This window comes from Lates calcarifer, linkage group LG16_LG22 (assembly GCF_001640805.2).
Source record: "Lates calcarifer isolate ASB-BC8 linkage group LG16_LG22, TLL_Latcal_v3, whole genome shotgun sequence".
NCBI classification, from domain to species: Eukaryota; Metazoa; Chordata; class Actinopteri; family Centropomidae; genus Lates; species Lates calcarifer.
The window spans coordinates 14043025-14061955 of NC_066848.1; the positions used below are offsets into that span (position 1 = coordinate 14043025).

Sequence of the window (18931 nt, forward strand, 5' to 3'; positions counted from 1 at the left end):
ACCCTTGTAGCTTTGACGACATCCTGTACGTTCACATATGTGTATAAGCAGACAAAAATAGCAGCCACACTCTCTTTCACACACGCCCGTGTTGTGCCCTTTGACATCCAGTCAGTTACGACTGGAGTTCACTGGGCTGTCCTGGGTGGGAGGGGTCAGCATGAGACAATAGGCCTCTGACAGTCTCGGGGCACCAGTGGTGACCTTAAAGGGGGACACCACTCAATTTGAGAGTATATAAATGTTAGCCTGACATTATAAAACAGTGTAATAGACTGTAAAATATTGCTCTGAGAAGAAAGAAAATCATCAAGAAAATCATTTTATATATATATATATATATATATTATATATATATATATATATATATATATATATTATATGCAAATAAATGGAACCTTATATAATAGGAGAAAAGGGAACATCTTTCATCAGTAATGACACAATATATCTTACCTTCTCTATTTTGCTATGTTTTGTTCTTGTCTGTGTCTTTAACTATTGCCCTCTAAATAACACATTGTCCTTCCCCTGCCCTCTGTGTGTATGTGTGTGTGTTTTTCAGCTGTTACCTCCACCCAAGCTCACTTCCTTGTTTTCATTACCACTCACTTGTCCTGTCAACTGATATCTTTGGCAAAACAAACCAAACACGAACCTCTCACCTTTCAAGTCAAATAAACTTCACACCTCTGTCTAACCGTAGAAAAAATAATAAACTTAACGCATATGTAAGAGCCTGCGGTGCTGCTCTTTTTTTCTTTTGCAACATTTATCATGTATGTCCTCTGAAACATATTACATTAGTGTATGGGCTGATATGCAGTGAGGAGAAGCTGTGACATGTACCTCTGAATCCTCACTGGGATCAGAGGATTTTGAACGAGGAAAGGTCAGAAGCTGCGATTGGAAACTTGCGTCCAGATTGCCACTCCACTGGCCAGTTGGACGGATGTGTGGGATTATGTCAAATCTGCACTGTATTGTTGCATTTTAGTCAAATTACTCCACTCTCATCTGTGATAATAGGTGCGGACAAACATGCGCACACACTCCCACACGCACACATAGTGCACTACTCCTTGCATAATGGATTGAAATTTGTCATTGTGGATATAGAAACAGGTGTTACTTTGTTTAGAATGATTAGAGTGATTTGGGGTGTGTGTGTGTGTGTTGCACAAATCTCCATCCCATCCAAAAACTGTCACTGTTACATGAAATCAACATGTTTTAAAAAGGTGAATTATACTGGGATAAAGAAATTAAAACCTCAGTGTGTCACTTTTCAGACTATATCTGTATTAAACCCACATTTCTCTTTCTTTCCACTGAAACTCTCAGAAATGTTCTTGTAGCTCTAAGAGTAATTTAATTTTGAAGAAAAAATACTAGAAACCCACTTCCTAGCCTCTTCCAATTTCCCTCGTTTTTTTTGGGTAGTAGCTCCGTTTTATCTCTATCAAACATAATGGCTTATTTGCAGGGTGTGAAGCTGCTGATAATTTATTTTTATTTATAAAATACTGATGTACAGCAGAAGAGTGACTGAGACTGACTAAACAAATTTTTTCTCTTGATGTCCATGGCACTACAGTATCGTAATTGTATCAGACACCAAAGTTATTCTATTATTATGAAGTTTCACTTGACAAGAGAAATACATTCCCATTCAATCCTCTATGATTTAGGTATAAACTAGTCAACAGGAATGTTTTCCTCACAATCAGCAACTAATGTTCTAATGTAATGTCCTGTTTTTGTTAGAGTTGAACAACTGAACATTAGTACAAAACCTTGATAATGGCATTTATAACTCTCACCTTCAGACTCAGAAGGTATTTTTTCTTAGTCAGCATGTTATTTTAATTCTTTAGACAGTACATCCTGTCCCTCTCTCCCTCAGTTGGTCAAGTTTAAACCCAATTATATATAAATACCAACATTTTTTCAGTGAAACATTTTGGCTTAGTTGTTATTCTGTTACTAAAATATGCCCTAAATGCCATCAAGAAGCCATTCTCAAGTCCAAGTCCTCATCTATGTGTCAGTCTATGTTTTCCGTCATTCTCTGATTCATTCAATCTGCCCCTTCAGGGAAAAAAAAGGCCTATAGACTCATCTTTACATTAACAGTCTCTAAATCACTTTTTGTTCATGACTACTCTTAACCCTGCACACAAACATCATCATACATTAGCAACATGATAATTGGATGTATGGTATGTCTGTCATTAAAATACGCTAATGTTGTTGTGCGTGAAACTGTACAAACATACATGCACAAATGGTCTAATTCACATAAGGAAAAACATATACGCTTTCTCTCTTACACCTAATGGAAATTACAGCACAGTGGCGTTTAATGTACAATGGAACCAGTTAATTAGATTTTCTTAACATTTTTTTCCTTTCCTTTGTTGTTTTTGTTCTTATGTCTTCATATTAACTGCAGAGCGCACATTCCAGGTATTAATTCCACAAATTCAAGGTGCTTTGTGGCGCTTTGAAGTATCTCAGAAAAAGTGTGTGTCTGCACATACATGTGTGTGCTTGTGCATGTGTTTACTGTAGGCGATGGTATCTGTGCACGTTGGATTTTCTGATGTTCTGCATTCCTTTCAGCACCTTGACGGCAGGCTGAGGTGGAATCGCACGGAAAACTCAGACGTAAACAAAAAAGGAAGAGCATCTTACTCATGCAAATTGTTTTTCCCCTCCTCCTGTTGGTGGATTTATTTGTAAACAAAAGAAAATAAATAGCCTGCCGCTTTATCTGGAGCTGCTATCGTACGAATGCATTTTAACCCGACTCTCCTTCTCCCCTCCTTTCAGTTTGTTTCTCGACCAGTACAGAGCCAGCCTGGTTGATGCTATAAGGAGATTACTGCAACCCAACGTAAGTGTGTTTGTATGTGTGTGTATGTGCATATGTGTGTGTTTGCCTCTGTAAATCACCACCCACTCTTCTCAATCATAATTAGGCCTCGCCCCAAACCCTATACACATTAATAGTCTGACAGGATTAATATCATGTAACACTTTAATGCTTATTATGAGCAACTTGAATGCATCGCTCTGATCTCCATCTCTCTCTCTTTCTCATGCCTTCCCTTAATCATAAATCTGAGGCAACTTCTCCCTTTTGGCCTAGCGATAAGACCCCATGCTGTGACAGCCAAAGCAAATGGGGGGAAAAAAGCGAAAGGCTGGAAGAGATAGGGTTGAGACTTATATTCATCTTAGAGGAAGAGGGGTGTGTTTTGAGCACAGAGGCCAGAGTGGGATTGGGAATATCTGTTTATGAAAGAGATGTGGAAATGTTACTGAAGGGAAGGGAGGGGGGGCACAGGAGGGAAGGGATGAGGGCGTAAAGAGAGAGCAATGGTAATGATGAAAGTGTAGAAAAAAATGGACTGAGAGAAAATGGAGGAAAGAATCTCAACCTTGGATCTTGTTTGAAATCTTTTATAGAGACGTTCTGACGAGGTTTCGCTTCAAGCCCTTAAGGATCAGTTCATTCAAATTACAAAAAACTAAACAAACTCATTAGCAACCTCTGTTTTCAGAAACACTATCTGTGTTTCTCTGAATAAGCCACAGATCTTGCTGCGAACTGTTTTCACCAGAACTACTCTCTATAGAAGAAATAGTCCCTATGAAAACTGCTGACTGCATGTACAGTGGATAATCCAGCACAAATGGACGCTGTTTCTGAAAAGACATGTTGCTGTTGTAATTTTTAAATGTCATTTTTAAGTGCTGTCAGCACCTTGAAGGAAATCCCATTCACTTCCATTTTATTGGGGTTGAAGCAGAAATCTCAGCGATGGATATCTCAGAATCTGGGAACGGAAAACCAAAGCTTCACTGTACCACACAGCGTTATTACCTTTGTTTCAGAGAGTGCAGGTAGCTAAAAAAGATTATAGAATAAAAAAAGAATAAAAGATTATATTATTACATACAAATTGTTGCCAGCAATAACATACATTTCCTCAGCTGACATTTCAGACTGTGACATGCGCAGTAACACCTACAACCTGAAAATGTGTCTCGGTTGCAGTTGAATGCCGAAGCTGATGTGGTCGAATGACAGACACGACATCTGGCTGGTGTTGTACATCTGTGTTAAGTCTCTCTTCATGTCTCTCTCTCTTTAATCCAGCGGAGATAATTCAGGGGCTAATATGATTTGAGTGTCGGCCATCAGACAGTTGCTGCCACAACAAGCTTTGCCAAATATTTAATAATTTGCTAAGCTGATTAAACAATTAACAAAGCAACAATTAATTCTCCCATCTAATGGCACTAATTTGTTGTTTCTGACAAAGGTAGTCCATCCGGTGGGTTGGATCCCCCTTAATCAGCTGATTAGTGTTGGGAGGAATTTTGTCTGTTTGTTTGCTTTTGCTTTTTAAAGAGAGAGGGAGGGTTTTGAGAAAAAAAAAAACAACTGGATATACAGATGAGAAATCATCTGTCAAAGAGGGTGATCCTGCTGTTTTCCCTGCCTTTGTGTTCACTTAGCTTGTGTTGTGTCAGCGTGCATTTCTTTGTCTGTGTTTGGCGTATGCGTCTGTTGTGTGTTGTGTGTGTTTGAGCATCCCTCTTTGCTCTATTTAATTAAAACAATAATAACACGATCAACATGAAATAAAACTGAAAGCTGAAGGATTTCAAAGAAACTTTGAACCTCTTGTTTAATCCTCTTAGTATTTGCAGGACATCTGTGATGCACAGAAACACTCTCTCTTTCTCTCTCTCTACCACACACAGTCACAAACACTCAAACAAGTCACATACAGGAGTTGACAAATTCACACCACATGTGTGTGTTCACATTTCCATGGTTGATTGGATTAGTAGAGCTTTAATTTTTCAGTTTATCATCTAATACTGTATGTACCTGGCAAAAATCAAGGAAAGAGAGACTTACCAGCAACTAACTCTAAACTACTCTAAGTATATTTATGTTCCTTGTAAATATAGTATTTGTTTTTTGCTTTTACTCTTACTTCTACGTTCTGTCTTTGATTACTATCTCTGTTTTTTAGCACCGATATACCAAGACAAATTCCTTGCATGTGTAAACTTACTTGCCAATAAAGTCGATTCTGATTCTAAACGACAAATTTTCTGAAAAATGAGGTGTAAAAATATATGTGACATACCTGATAAATGCACTGTGCACTACACATCAAATATTCTCCGACTCCTAAAGTACTTACCCTCCTCTTGTTTTCCACCCAGGGCATGGCGTTGGTGTTCGCTCCACTGCGAGGTGAAACTCAGAGACTGTTTTGTCAACTGGCCCAGCAGGCCGGACTCTGCGTCTCTCAACACCAGCAGTATGACGCTCAGGTCTGGGATGTTCATTTAAAGGTAAGAAGCATGTCCAAGAATAGAAAGACACTCAGTCAGCAGGACTCCAAAGTACTGGATGAAAATAAGACATTTGAAGTTGACTCTTAGATGCAGGCAAATTACTTGTCGAATCCATAAAATAAATTATTGTTTACTTTCTCACCTTAGATTTAGAATGTCACATTTTCATGTTTTGATATAAAACTTGTAAAACTAGTATAACTACAGTATCAATAAAATAGTACCAGTGTACATGGTCATCGACTGTTTTTAGGTTATGGGTTTCTGCACTGACTAGCAGCTAAACAACACTTTTTGTGACTCCCTGTTTTAACCAAGGCAGCAGTAGTAACAAAATTTGGTGGAAATTAAAGGACAGATTCTCATTTTTTCAAGTCCACCTTAATACTGTACTCACATGGCCTGTAGACAGGCCATGAAGCCTTTTCTTTCAAGGGTGACTACACTGTAAAAAAAAAAAAACAGGGGACAAAATGCATTTGGTTAATTGACACAGCTGAAGTCTAGTGCTTCAGTTGAATTTTTACAGTGGCCAATAACATGTGAGGGTTGTATTAAAACAGACTTGTATTAAAATGGATGAAAACCTGGTTAACCCAATTCAATTGCTTTCTAGAAAATGTGCCAAATGTGTTGCTGCTTAATAAAGAAACCAAAAACAATCCAGGTCACGTAATGTGCACTCAGCTTTAATAAAGACTTGCGGATTAGCCTGTCGTTTGATACTTAGAGACACTTTGTGAGACATGCCGGAGCAAAAACAAGCTGCCTTAACATGGCACTGTGTGAGAGAGGGAGAGAGAGAGGGGGAAGGAGAGAAAAGGAGAGTGAAAAAGAGAAAAGGAGCGACAGAAAGCACACGAGTAGGCAGTGTTAAAAGAAGTGGTGTCCAGCTGTTATCTCCATTACACACACAGCTACAGAAGAACAGGACAGCAAGGAGTGGGCTAAATTGGTGTTCACGTGTTCACCTACACTGGTGGGACAATTGGACAGACTGGCCATTAAAATGCTTGTTAAAGTGCCTTTAACCTCAGCGAGAAAAATCTCACTCCTCCTTGTCTCTGTACTATTTGTCCTTCACTACATTTAGCATGCACAATCACTCACAGATGCTACAAGACCCATAAGTGTCCCTTTCAAATTACATGAGATCACACATTTACAGAGGGGACTGTTCAAATTGGCACAATCCACATTTGGCCTCTCTACCCTCTTGCAGGTAGAATTTAATAAGTAAACCCAATGAATTTAAGACAAAATAAAGTTTAATCTTATCATTGAAACTGGGTCTTGGTCTCAGGTGGAGGGGGAGCAGCACAAGAAAAGCTCAAGTCTAAAACCAAACAATTACCAGGAACTCGAAGAAAGGAGGTTTTAGAGAAAAAAGATACAAGAGGGCCAGAAAGAAAGAAGAGGCCTGTGTAATATTAAAGTGGATTCTGCCATTGCCTATAAAAGGAATACAACTTGGTTTGTTTGAAAAAGCTCCTGAGAGAATTGATTAGGCCTCAAGGCCACAGAATACAGTCACTGATTAATACTAATGTTTCAGCTCCTCAACCGGTTGGGGAAATTGCCACTCAGGCCTGTTTTAGTGATGAGAGTTGCTTGACAACTGAATGACTACAACGTGAACAGTGACATTAATTCAGACTAATATTGATGTGGGTTAAAAAAAATTCACCCTGAAATTATGCTGTTTTTTTTTCTTCCTTTTTCCTTGGTATACAAGGACACTGTCAGACCATTCAGCTCACTTCTGAAATACACACTTCCACCTTAGCAAAATACATTGTCACACATACAGACAAGCGCACAAACACAGTGGGGTCAGGTGCTGCGTGCGGATATGAGGACATGTTGAAGTGCCCCCCTCACATCTGAAGGTGATTAAGTCTCCTCTGCTTATCTTCTGATGAACACACTGAACAACCCCTGTGTGGTGTTTGTGTGTGTGTGTGTGTGTATGTGCCTGACTGACCATTCTAGAAACACACAAACACACATACACACACACATACACACCTAAGAAACGAGCTATATCACAATCCCACACAGACCAGACATCACTCAGACAGCATATTGGCTAGACATTACACACAAACACACACACCACATGATGATATCACAGCGAAACATACACCACCACCATGACACACACACACACATCCCAATGAGCAGCTGCTGCTCATTTACACTACAGATTAGCTTTCTTCAGCTATATTTACTTTCAGTGGGTGGACCAGAACACAAGAAAAATGCATATCAGACCCAACAGTGGAACACACACTATGAATTTTCTTTCACTGTGGCTTAAAACAATCAAAGACGTCTCCACCAAAAGCATATGTATACATTCTGAGGAAAAACTAGAGCTGGAAAGCCTGTATGTTGTTTTTTATATAATGAGAATCACAACTGTTACAGTGTCTGTAGTTTGTAAGGAAACACTGTTATGTTAAATTAACTTCTACTGTCACTGTTTTTAATTAGATTGTGTTTATTTTTAAAAAAAAAAAGCTGCAAAGACACATTTTATTTGTTGTAGTAAAATTGTCATAAGTGTATTTATTGGATCAGTAATTTTCTGTAAGAAAATATTGAAAATAATTAAATACACATAAATTTCATTATTTTTTTACTCAGAAACTACTGCTGAATGAACAGATTCTGTTATCTGCTGTAACTTTAACAAAGCCAAACTAGGCCACTGCATAGTGGTAATGATATCAGTGTATCAAAATATGGTAAATGTATGCAAAATCACATGTAAATATTTGTTTTCTAAAACTTTTTAAAAAATTATTAACATGGACAATAGAGCTTTGTAGCTATATGATACTACTGAAATGATAATAATGAATCATCTCCCAATCTTTGTGTTAAGTTTGCAGTACTGAAAAGCCAAGCATTTCACATAGCCATGCAACAATATCCTGTGATTGGTCAAGTTTTCACGTGTGTCATTTTGGCAGAGTTTATTTCTTTTCATGCTCCCTTAGCGACTCACAAGCTCCTCCATCTGGCACAGTTGCTGTTAAACAAACGCACCCCCAGTAGCTGTGAGTACACTGGTATTCCTCGCTGTGCCAGATTTGACACGCATCAAATTAGATTTTTGTTTTGGAAAATATTGCCAGTCTTAACATTTCCTTTGCATGCGTTTGTTGGAAAAAGAGAAAGCAGGGAGGTTTTTTTAATAGCAGTTTTTTTTACAGACATCTCTAGACCCCCAGCTACTGCGCAGTTTTTCACATATACACACACTTTCACCCTCTGACACAAACACACTCAAGGGACTGTCGACAGCAGGCAGGCCCGCTGTACAGCGGCAATGTGTCTAAGAACTCTGTGTGTGTGTGTGTTTGTGTGTGTGTGAGTGTAAGGCGTGTGCTGGGACGGGCAGACAGGGCTAGCGCGTTATCCTCTTATCCCCACTGTTGTGGAATAGAGAGGCAAGCAGCTGGAGGGACTGCAAGCAGCCTGATAATGCCAGCGCTATTTTCTAACCCGCCATCTTAATCTTGTTACTCAAATGGTTGTGAAGAGAGAGTCATGAATTTTAATTTCTCCCAAACGCACATACACACACACACATGCGAGGAAGTGTGTGCGCACATGTGTAGATCCCCCGTCTCTCTCACATGCATAAATAGTATCCCCACTGCGTCCATGCATTCACACTCTCTTCCCTGCCTCCGTCTTTCTGCCTCCCTCCTTCACTCTTTTTCCTTCTCTCTCCTGTCTACCCCCTTCCTCCCTCCTCCCTTTCCTTGACATATCTCCCTTCACCCTTCTCTACTCTCCCTCCCTCTGCTCCCCCTCTATCTTCCCATTTCCTACATCACGACCCACTTCTCTATTTATTCAAGCCTGTCCTTCTATCCCTTCCTCTACTCATCTCTCCATCCACCCAGTCCCTCATTCTCTGTTTCCTAATCCTGCTGAGAGAGACCCCAGACATCCGGTTCATCCGTTCCTCCCTTGTCTCAGAGCTAACCCCCCCCCCTTTTTTCCACCTTGTTCACTTTCTCGCTGGTCTTCGCAGAGCAGGCAAGAATAAACGAGAAAAGGCAGGAGGCAGAGAAATAGAGAGGCAAAATGAGAGTGCGAGAGAGGGAGACAGAAGCTGGGGCGAAAGTGGCAATAAAATAAATGACTTGCACCTTGGAAAGGAAAAAAAAGAGAAAAGATTGTGGGGGTGGTGGGGTAGGGAGTCGGGTTGAGAGCCGATTTAGCCAGCCACCCATGAAGCTGATTAGGCAGCCTGCGATCAGGAGGAACAGCTTTGCTTGTTAAACTTTTCACCTCTGCGAGCTCTCAGCCCTCACCGCGTTAAGGCCCCCCCGCCTCTCTATCCCTCCATCCCACCATCTATCGCTTCCTTGCTCCTTCCGCCTGGTAGAATTTGAATGTGAATACTGGCCATGGTCCCCATAGCAGGCTTAGCATAGGGGGGGTGGGGGGGAGGCAGCTGCCCCTCCACGCCCAACCACCCCCTGGGCTGCCTGTTCTCTCTCTCTCTTTCTCTCCCTCTCTCAGGGGGGTCACAGGTTCAACCACCGGCCGGTGCCTGGAGGGATGGCCACGGGAAGATAACGCGCATGAGGGGCACTTAGGGAGGAAGGGAGGGACCGAATGAGAGAGGCAGACACACAGTTTGTTCTTAGTCAAGAAAGAGGAAAGAAATGTAGACATTTGGAGGGTGGGAGAGGGGGGTAAAAGCCAAATGAGGAGAGATGGTGTAGAGGAGGAGATCTTACACTTTCTCTGGACAAGGTGCATGAATAGGGAATGATGAGACAGGTGAGAGGTGTGTCAAGGGAGAAGATGAGACAGAACCGGTAGCCATTTAAATCACACAACCTCTCTTTTCTCTGGGGGCTGTGACATTGTGGACTTTACTGTTCAAGATCACCTCCTCTGGTTTTATACCTGTGTACTTCTAATGTATAACACAGTGTGCTGCAATGAGATTGCAGTGTGCTGAAGCATAACTTTTTTGCTCAATAATAAAAGTTGCTTGTCCGTTACTGTTATTTATCTATTTATTTGTTGTATGTAATTATTTACTTGAACTTTAAATTTACCCATTTAGCACTGGTCATGTCTTGCATTTTTGGGGGGAAGTGGGGGCTGGAGTCATCTGTGTTGGCACCCCAGTAGTCTCTTTGAAATAAATAGGGGACTGTGTTTTTTCATTCAGTGCTAATACCTGAACACAGTCCTGCCTACCTTAGAGCAGAAGTTAAAAAATAAATTACAGAGTAGTTGTTCTCCTTTTTGATTGGGAACATCATCTTTACAACAGCAGTAAGTGGAAATTAACGCTGTGGTGAAGAGCACAGTTAAAATATTAAAAAGCTGATGCTGGAAAACTGGATAACACAAAAACTGAAACCCACACTGTCATGATTTTCATCAGTGCCAGAAAGCAACCTAGTTTGTTGGGAAAACCGCCCACGGTCAGCATTTGAGCTTGTAATGTAAGAAGGTTTGGGTTAGATGGAAGCTGACTTGCAGAGCACTTAGATGCAGTTGACGGAAGTGAATTTAGGGTCAGTCTGAGTTTCTGTTTGTTGTGAAGAAACCTTTTCACACAGCCTTGCGCTATCCTGTTCTCACCACACACACACACACACACACACACACACACACACCACACACACACACACACACACACACACAGTCACACACTCTCACATGAGCAGACCCACTAAACTCACTTTCATAAGTCTCTGATCATTTGGCCAGACGCTGAGCGAGCTGATTATCTGGTGCATGCCCAAACTGCCAAGTCTGCTTAAAAGGGCAAAGAGTGGGCACCACATGGGCACCCCACAAAGCTCTGTGTGTGTGTGTGTGTGTGTGTGTGTATGTATGTATGTGTTTTATAGAGGGAGAGTGTCTGTGTGTGCAGGAACTGGAACAATCAGTCAATGAATTGACTGACAGAAAATTAATCAGCAATTATTTTGATAATCACTTAACTGTTTAACTAATTTTTCATGCACAAATTCCAAATGACCAAGTTCTAGCTTCTCAAATATCACTCAAATATAAACTTTCCACTATTTTATGAGGTTTTATAAACCAAAAAAAAGACTATTATTATGAATTAATCAATAACAAAATAATTGTCTAGAGAAAAGTCCATACTGTACAGATGACTGAACTTTGATGTGGCATACTAAGCTGGGTAAATCTTGATGGTACCCAAAAAATTATTAGTAGCATTACCCATACAAATCCTTAAGAATTTGTTATGTGTAAAGGTGTATATCAAATTGGTGTGTGTGTTTCTCTGTGCCAGAAATATATAATTTCTTAATTACTGTTCCTCTTTTGTTTTTTTTTTCACTTGTTTTAATATAGGAGAGATTGAGTCAGTTGCTTTTGAGCACTGCTACATCATTACACATTACCTTGATTTAATTTGTCATGTTGACTGGTTTGATTTTCTTGACAAGGTTTTCAAATTAAAAGGTATATTGAGAAAAATGCTAAAATATATAAATTGTTGGTCTGTACATACCTCAAGTCAGTAATATTGAAATATTCTACCAAGCTGAGTAATTGGATTAAGACTCGCTGTATAATTTTTTAGTCTGTGTAGTTAAAGTGTTTCATGTTGTGTGCTTTTCAGATGCAGAGAGAGGGAAAAGAAGCGTATGATGAGAACATCCACTATCCTCTCCTCATCACCCTGACCAAAAGACCTCAACCTGTCAGCCACTCTCAATAAACCAAAACAAGTGAGCCCTCATCTCTACACAGTACCACTCCACACGCTTTTGGATATTTGAGATAGAATGATGCTACAGAGTCGTGTCAACGATGTGATCCATGTCTGATCTAAGTGAGGAGGAAGAATTGCACTGAAAGAGCAGCATTACAATACAGAAAGGTTGTGTTGTGTCAGTGTTTAGTCAAATTGAGAAAGAGAGAAAATCAATTTGTGGTCATATTTGAGACATTTTTGTATTTACATTGGCCACTGAGAGTTTTTATCACCACATGGTGCAAAGTTTTGAACTGTATTTGAGTGCGCATGTTTTGTAGTTTGGAGTGCTGCTGAGGAACAACCTAATTTCCAAAGCAGTTGGGATACATTTAGTGTAGCTGAGGAGTAAGAATAAGAGAGGTGGATACACTGTATTCTGACCTTGTACATTTTAACCATCTGCCATATGCTAAAAAACTCTAAAATAGTAATTCAGTCAGTCAGCCCTTTAATCAGTTGGCCTATCATTCTGGTAGCTGACAAGACAGCTGATCACTGCTCTAGTCAGTTACTCACTCATCCATCTGGTTAATCAGCCATACAGGAAAGTGAACCACATCCTCCACATTGTCAGTCAGTATACCAGCCATCATCCCAGCCAACAAGCCAGTCAGTGTTTTAGTCAGTCAACTAGCTGTTCATTCAGTCAGTGGCAGGGACATTTCCTGCTGTAGGTGTCAGTTATTCAGTCAGATGTCCCTCTTTAACCAGTTGTTATTAACCTATGCCACTGTGTCTGTGGCCCCAGCACGGAGGCCAGCTCTAATTCACTAACTGCCACAGACTGTGGAGCAGCTCATAGTTTCCTCTGTTTCATTTAATTCTCTTTGTTCCCTCCTTCTTGCACTTTAATTTCTTCTAATACAACTCATTCGCCCAGTGAGAGGTCAGTAATAAGAACTTCTTTTGTGTATTAATTATAGCAGTGCATTAAACCAGAGACCAAGGAGAAATTGTTGCTCCCCAGGAGTTACAGCTTGCATGGTAAACAGCAACCATTGCTATGGATCCACACTACTTCACATTTCAATTTAATTTTACACAGCTCTGTTGTTGTTAGAATCTCTGTTTGAACTGTACAACAGACACATCACCTCCAACTCTTGCTCCATGCATAGTTTGTTAAAAAGTTTGCTACATGCTGCTAAAGTCCACCTTCAGGTAGTTTAAGTGTGTCTAAACAGAGACTGAGAGAGAATACTTGCACCTTAGTTGTTATGACTCCTGCTACTCACATTTATTGACAAGTGACCCCAATACTGTGGAATAGATTAAAAAACTGTATGACATGCTGTAAGAGCAAGATTTCTTTGCATCTTTTCTGTTTCTTCTTACCCCTGATGTCCACTTTCTCTGTACCTGAAGCATCTTCATGTGTGCCAGGTCTATTTTTGGAGCTACATATATTGACAATTGACAGGAAAATTAATATTTAATGGTGTGTTTAGTCACAACATATCTACCACAATGATAATAAATGAGGTGCAAACGTGTTTTCTGGATGAATGTAAAATACAAAATGTTTGCAAAACAACTAGAAACAATATTTGAAATCTGCTGAAGAACAAACACCTCTTGAACAAGAACACAATGCAGCCACACCCAGTGGACATCTGGGCATAGTTCATCAAATTGATGAACTATGTAGCTACCATAGTTCTTAAAAGTCCTACAATGTCAAGAGCAAAAACTTTTACATAATTTGGGCCAGTTGCTCCTCAATTTTCTTTATGAGTTTTTTCTATCAAAACAGTTTTACTCAGGTCTTTTCCCTCGCATTCAGCTGTTTTCTTTTCTCTTGTGGTATTTAAAAAAAAAGCCAAGTGTCAGTGGGTCACTCAAGCCTAAAGTTGTACCCATGCAACAGAAGGGTGTTTCCATATTTCACTGTGATCCATTGCTGTATACAACAGCCAAGAAGCTATGCAGTATTTCCCAGTGGCTGCTGTTTACATTCCTCATGTTAAAAAAATGAAAAAATAAAAATAAAAAATAATCCACCTTCAGAAATAAAAAGTATTTCCTTTGTGTAACTACTCCGAAAAGAAAATTAAGCCAGTTTTATCAGCGGTCTCAATGCTTTGAGGGCTTAAATTGCATTGCAAAGGTTTAGAAGTGTATTTAATTACATTTTTATCTGTAATGCAGTTTGCTGTATACCTTTGATATCTGTGGGCTAACATACTGTATAAATACCATCCCAACCTGTGACGGTGAGCAGTGGCTTCGTTACTGTCTGGTGTGACATCACTACCGCTAACAGTGATGTCACTTGACAACACTTGTACACCACTGTTTACTGTGACATCTGTGCTCCTTTGCTGCTTCTTGAAACATCACTGCCTCTGTTAGCGGCAAAATCTTCACCTGGTGCACCCACGAGCTGTTGTGATGTCCCATTACTTTTTCGTGATATTAGTGCTGTATGCTAGGACACTTCTCACTGTGACATCAGCAGAAAAAACAAGAAGCCACTGATAGTGTTATTCAGAGACAATTATGTGTTCCTTATTTGGATTTGCTAATATCAATAACAGACATAGAAAAGAGGAGGATCATTGTTGCATTACCTTGGGCAAAATTCATAAATTAATGCTTTAGTTCAACAGATGTATGACACTTCATTGTGGGATTGAATTATCAAATAGAGCTCATTACATTTTTGTCATTTGCAGGCCATGTCCACACTAATCCAGATCGATTTCAAATTGGACCAGTTATAGCCTTCCTTCCTCACTGATCTCTTTTTTCTCTGCCACAAAAGAAAATCCTCAAGTCTGGATAAAGTTGAAGCTGCTTCTGTAGCATTTTGCTGTGTGGGGACACCAGATATTTTCAAAAATACTGATTTGCGGTTAGCATGTGATCTGGCGTGAAGCTGCTGGCTTGCGCGCGGTCTGTTTTATATTGTATTAGGGGAGGCATGATAGAAGAAACAGAATGAATAGTTGCTTCAATGAAATATTTCAGTTTATATACTTAAGTGTGGACATGGCCTCATGTACTGAGTTTAGTCTGTCAAAAATAAAAAATCAGTAGATTGAATGTTGTTCTTTGCAGTCCAAGGGTGGGTGATTTTTGTGAATGAATAAAAATAAATAAATTTTCCTCAAGAGATTTGGGACTCTGGACTTTCTTTCCTCTTTTGAATTTGGCCATTTGAAAATTTACAAAGGAAACTTTAATACATCAACTATACAGCATTATTAAATAGCCAGTGTTAAATGCTCACAGATGTGATAAAGTTTCCTTCAGGCCCAGATCGGCTGTGGCCTGTGTTTCAAACACAATGGCCTCCTGCAGGCTAAGCTGGTGCCAGACAAGGTAACACACACAGATACACACACTTAGTGCTCACACACACATATCAAGACCAGTCAACAGTCTACTCCTCCACAGGAAGAAAGGAGAGAGGGATAAAGGAGGGAGGGAAGGCAGTACACAGTGGCTAATCCTGCAGGCTCACTCTTCTGTTTATCAGTCAGAAGGAGGGAGGGAGAGTTAGTAGAAAGGGAGGGACCAGCAAGATCTGTCTTTTGATATTTTAAAGAGGTCTGTTCTCTCCTCCCCAACACTCTGTCTGAGAGACAGTGAGAAGAGATAGAAAAAGCTGCAGACAAGAGGCAATGAGAGAGAAAGAAAGGCTGGAAAAGACGAGAAGGCAGAGGAGGAGGAGAAAAAAGAAATGGGACAAGACACTGAGTTGCTGGAAGGAGAGAGGGCGAAGCGAGGCAGTTGGAAATGAGGTGAAACTAGATCGAAACAGCGGGGAAAAAGCTTCACCCATGAAAGAAAAGAGAAGCTGACTGAGAGACTGAGATTGACTGGCCGAGTGAGTGATCGAACAGAGAAAAAGAGAGAGACAGAGTGCTCCCAGCTCGACACAAGGGCCCCATTAACTTGACCACTTGCCCTTTTCACACAAAGGCAGGGCCGGCCCACTGCCCCTCCCACCCAATTATCCACGATTAGGCTCAGTGCACTGTGTCAAGATGGAGAGGGAAGGAAAAGAGGAGAGGGGGAGAAAGGCGAGCACAGGGAGGAGGGAAAAAGGGAAAGAGAGTGAGGAGTGGAAGGAAGTGAGGGGCGGATGGTGAAGGACGATAAAGTTGTTAACACGGAAGAGATTCAAACATCTGATTTAGCACCCTGCATGCAAATGATTGTTCTAATTACTATAGTAGTCGGGAGAGCTCAATACACAGTGTCCCCTGAAAATGTTCACTTTAATGACTCGTATTGCCACTGCATTTTCTTAAGTATTTCTATTTGCTGTGTATTTCTAACTGGTGAACTGGTGTAGAATAAGCTGTAAACATGACATAACATTATTTTATAAAGTTGATATGTTGAACATGTAAATACACAGTTGCCTATTTACACATCCAGGTGATACCGTGCAACATTAGTATTCATTTGAAGTCATGTTTCTGGCCTTGTGAACAACCTAAGCCCAATATTCACTCTCCTTTATCTCCGTTTTGGTCCCTACCAACTCCTGAGGGACACTTCTGACAGATTAGCTGCTAAATTCTTCACTGTGCTCACCAGCTGGCTGCCAACCTTGACTGACTGCTGTTTAGTGCTGGATAGGTAGCATACAATGGATTTATCAGAGCTCTGGTGCTGAAAACAGCTGCTTTGCTGAACCAATGTTGTGAGCAGTAAAACCAAAACCAGAGTTGGGTGATAATTCATTGGGGGTTTGTCACCATGACCAAACCCTCTTGCATCACACACACACACGTCATTTGATCCACTGTTACACATATACACTGATCAGCCACAACATTAAAATCTGTTACAGGTTCTACTGGTGGGGTTAGGTCGGTTAGGGTTGGAACTTGGTTGTGATTGGCCAGTGAACCCACGCATGCAGTACGGTCTCACGCACACCCTGAATGTCTGGCACACAAACAGAAAACCGACTACCAACATGGTCACCACCTCTGCCTGCATCCTTTCTCCCCACAAACATACAGAGCGTTGAAACCCACCTCATGATACAGTGCATCCACCACAATACTACATTGTATTCACACTAGTATAGGTCACATTTGCACGCAAACAGCCCTGGTATACTGACACACACACACACACTGACAAATACACAGATCCTCCTCACTACACTATAAACACACCGTGGGCTCAGCTGCAGTCCAGACACATTGTATCGTGTACTGTTTTGTTGATACTCTGCTGCCAGCTAGCTGGCATCCCCAGGGCCTCGGGTTGGTTGCCACTGCTGCTGACAGCAGATATGCACATATTCACACATACTGTACACCAATACAGTTTTGACTGGCATGCTTTTGGTGCCAACAATTTTGCAGATACTATATAGATATGTACATGAACACAAACTTTTTCCTCACAGTCTTGGCTGTCTATCAAGGCTCAGTGTTTAGATACAGATGGTGTGTGCCAGGTGGGTTCAGGTGGTCAAGTTACACCTCTGACTGTTTGACCTGAACACTTTCACACGCATACGTGAATAAGCCATAAGTTTCAGTGTATATACTGTGTGTTTGAGCGTATAGTGTGTGCATCTCACAGCCCGACATGTTTACACGGCCCTTGCTCTGTTTTGTAACCCCCCACCACCACCACCACTCTGTCCATCGCCCAGAATCTCTCAAAACCTTTCAAGCCTTTTCCTCTCTCTTCTCCTCCTCAAGGCAATTTGAGGAGGGCTTTTTAAATGATCCGCTCATTATCGGTAGTGGAGTCACTGTGGTTTTTCAGCTCCGTCTGCTTGCCTTCCTGCCCCCCTCCCCCCACGCCCCCTCCCCGTCCCTTTTTACCTCTCTGTATTTTTTTTTAAGGGGCTTTTTCTGCTTACCCCCCCCCCCACCCCCCAACCTCCCTCTCCTCCTCCCTCCAGAATGGCTTTTTGGTCCGTTTGTTTGTGCTCATGAAGTGGAATGCAGCAAAGTCCCTGAGAGCATTTTTTTTTCCTTTTTCTTTTTTTTTTTTAATTTAGAAAGCCATCGAGTATGAGTTGACGTGGCAGAGTGGGAGCCACCCCCCCAAGCCCCCCACCCCTACACACACATACACACACACCCACACAAAAACACACCACATTCACAGCCCTTCTCGTACACACGCCTGATGCTGGCCTTGACGACAATAATGTTTTCCATTACAGGAGAAGGAATTGAGAAATGTGTGGAGGTGGAATTCTGTGGTATTAATGTAGTCACCTGGAGCTGGGTGGAATAGGATACTGTCTATACAGAGTGGGAAATGTGTGGGTTTTACTGTGTTTATTATTGTGTATCTTTTAAAAGAACATCTTTTATCACTTGTTGATATGTTCAGCAGACATAAACACTTACAATCAATTTCTGTTGACTCCCATCTGTTCTGTCGGAGGCCTGGCTGGCTCTATAGGCTGCTTGTGTTCATCCACATTTACCTGTTCAGCCCCTCTATCTCTAATACCCATTAAACCTCTACATTTGCATGTGAAGGAGACTAAGTTCACTGACTGACTTATTAGCTGGCTGACTGAAGCGAGCTGAGGTCAGTCTGGAGGCTGGCAGTATATACACACACACATGCACACACATGCACATTCGCACTGTACGGTAATGCTTACACATGAGCTTATAGCAGTGGGCTGCTAATTAGGGGGGCTGTGCTGTTGACGAAAGCACTCAACTTATCGCTGATTAGGTCAGCCTGGGTGGAGGCGAGAGACACAGACGGAGAGAAAGAAGGAAACAGACCGTGAGACATATAGAACAACAC

The 18931-nt window shown here is 41.0% G+C and overlaps 1 protein-coding gene across 1 annotated transcript in view; it reads left to right on the forward strand.

Moving 5' to 3' along the window:
- Nucleotides 1–15286, forward strand: part of LOC108896236 (calmodulin-lysine N-methyltransferase) — a 100992-nt gene extending 85706 nt beyond the window's left edge. The window contains exons 9-11 of the mRNA XM_018695272.2: nt 2836–2899; nt 5254–5385; nt 12038–15286. Coding sequence (XP_018550788.1) covers nt 2836–2899; nt 5254–5385; nt 12038–12136 — 295 coding nt within the window. The 3' untranslated portion in view covers nt 12137–15286. The remainder of the gene's footprint in view (nt 1–2835; nt 2900–5253; nt 5386–12037) is intronic.
- The last annotated feature ends 3645 nt before the right edge of the window (nt 15287–18931 follow it).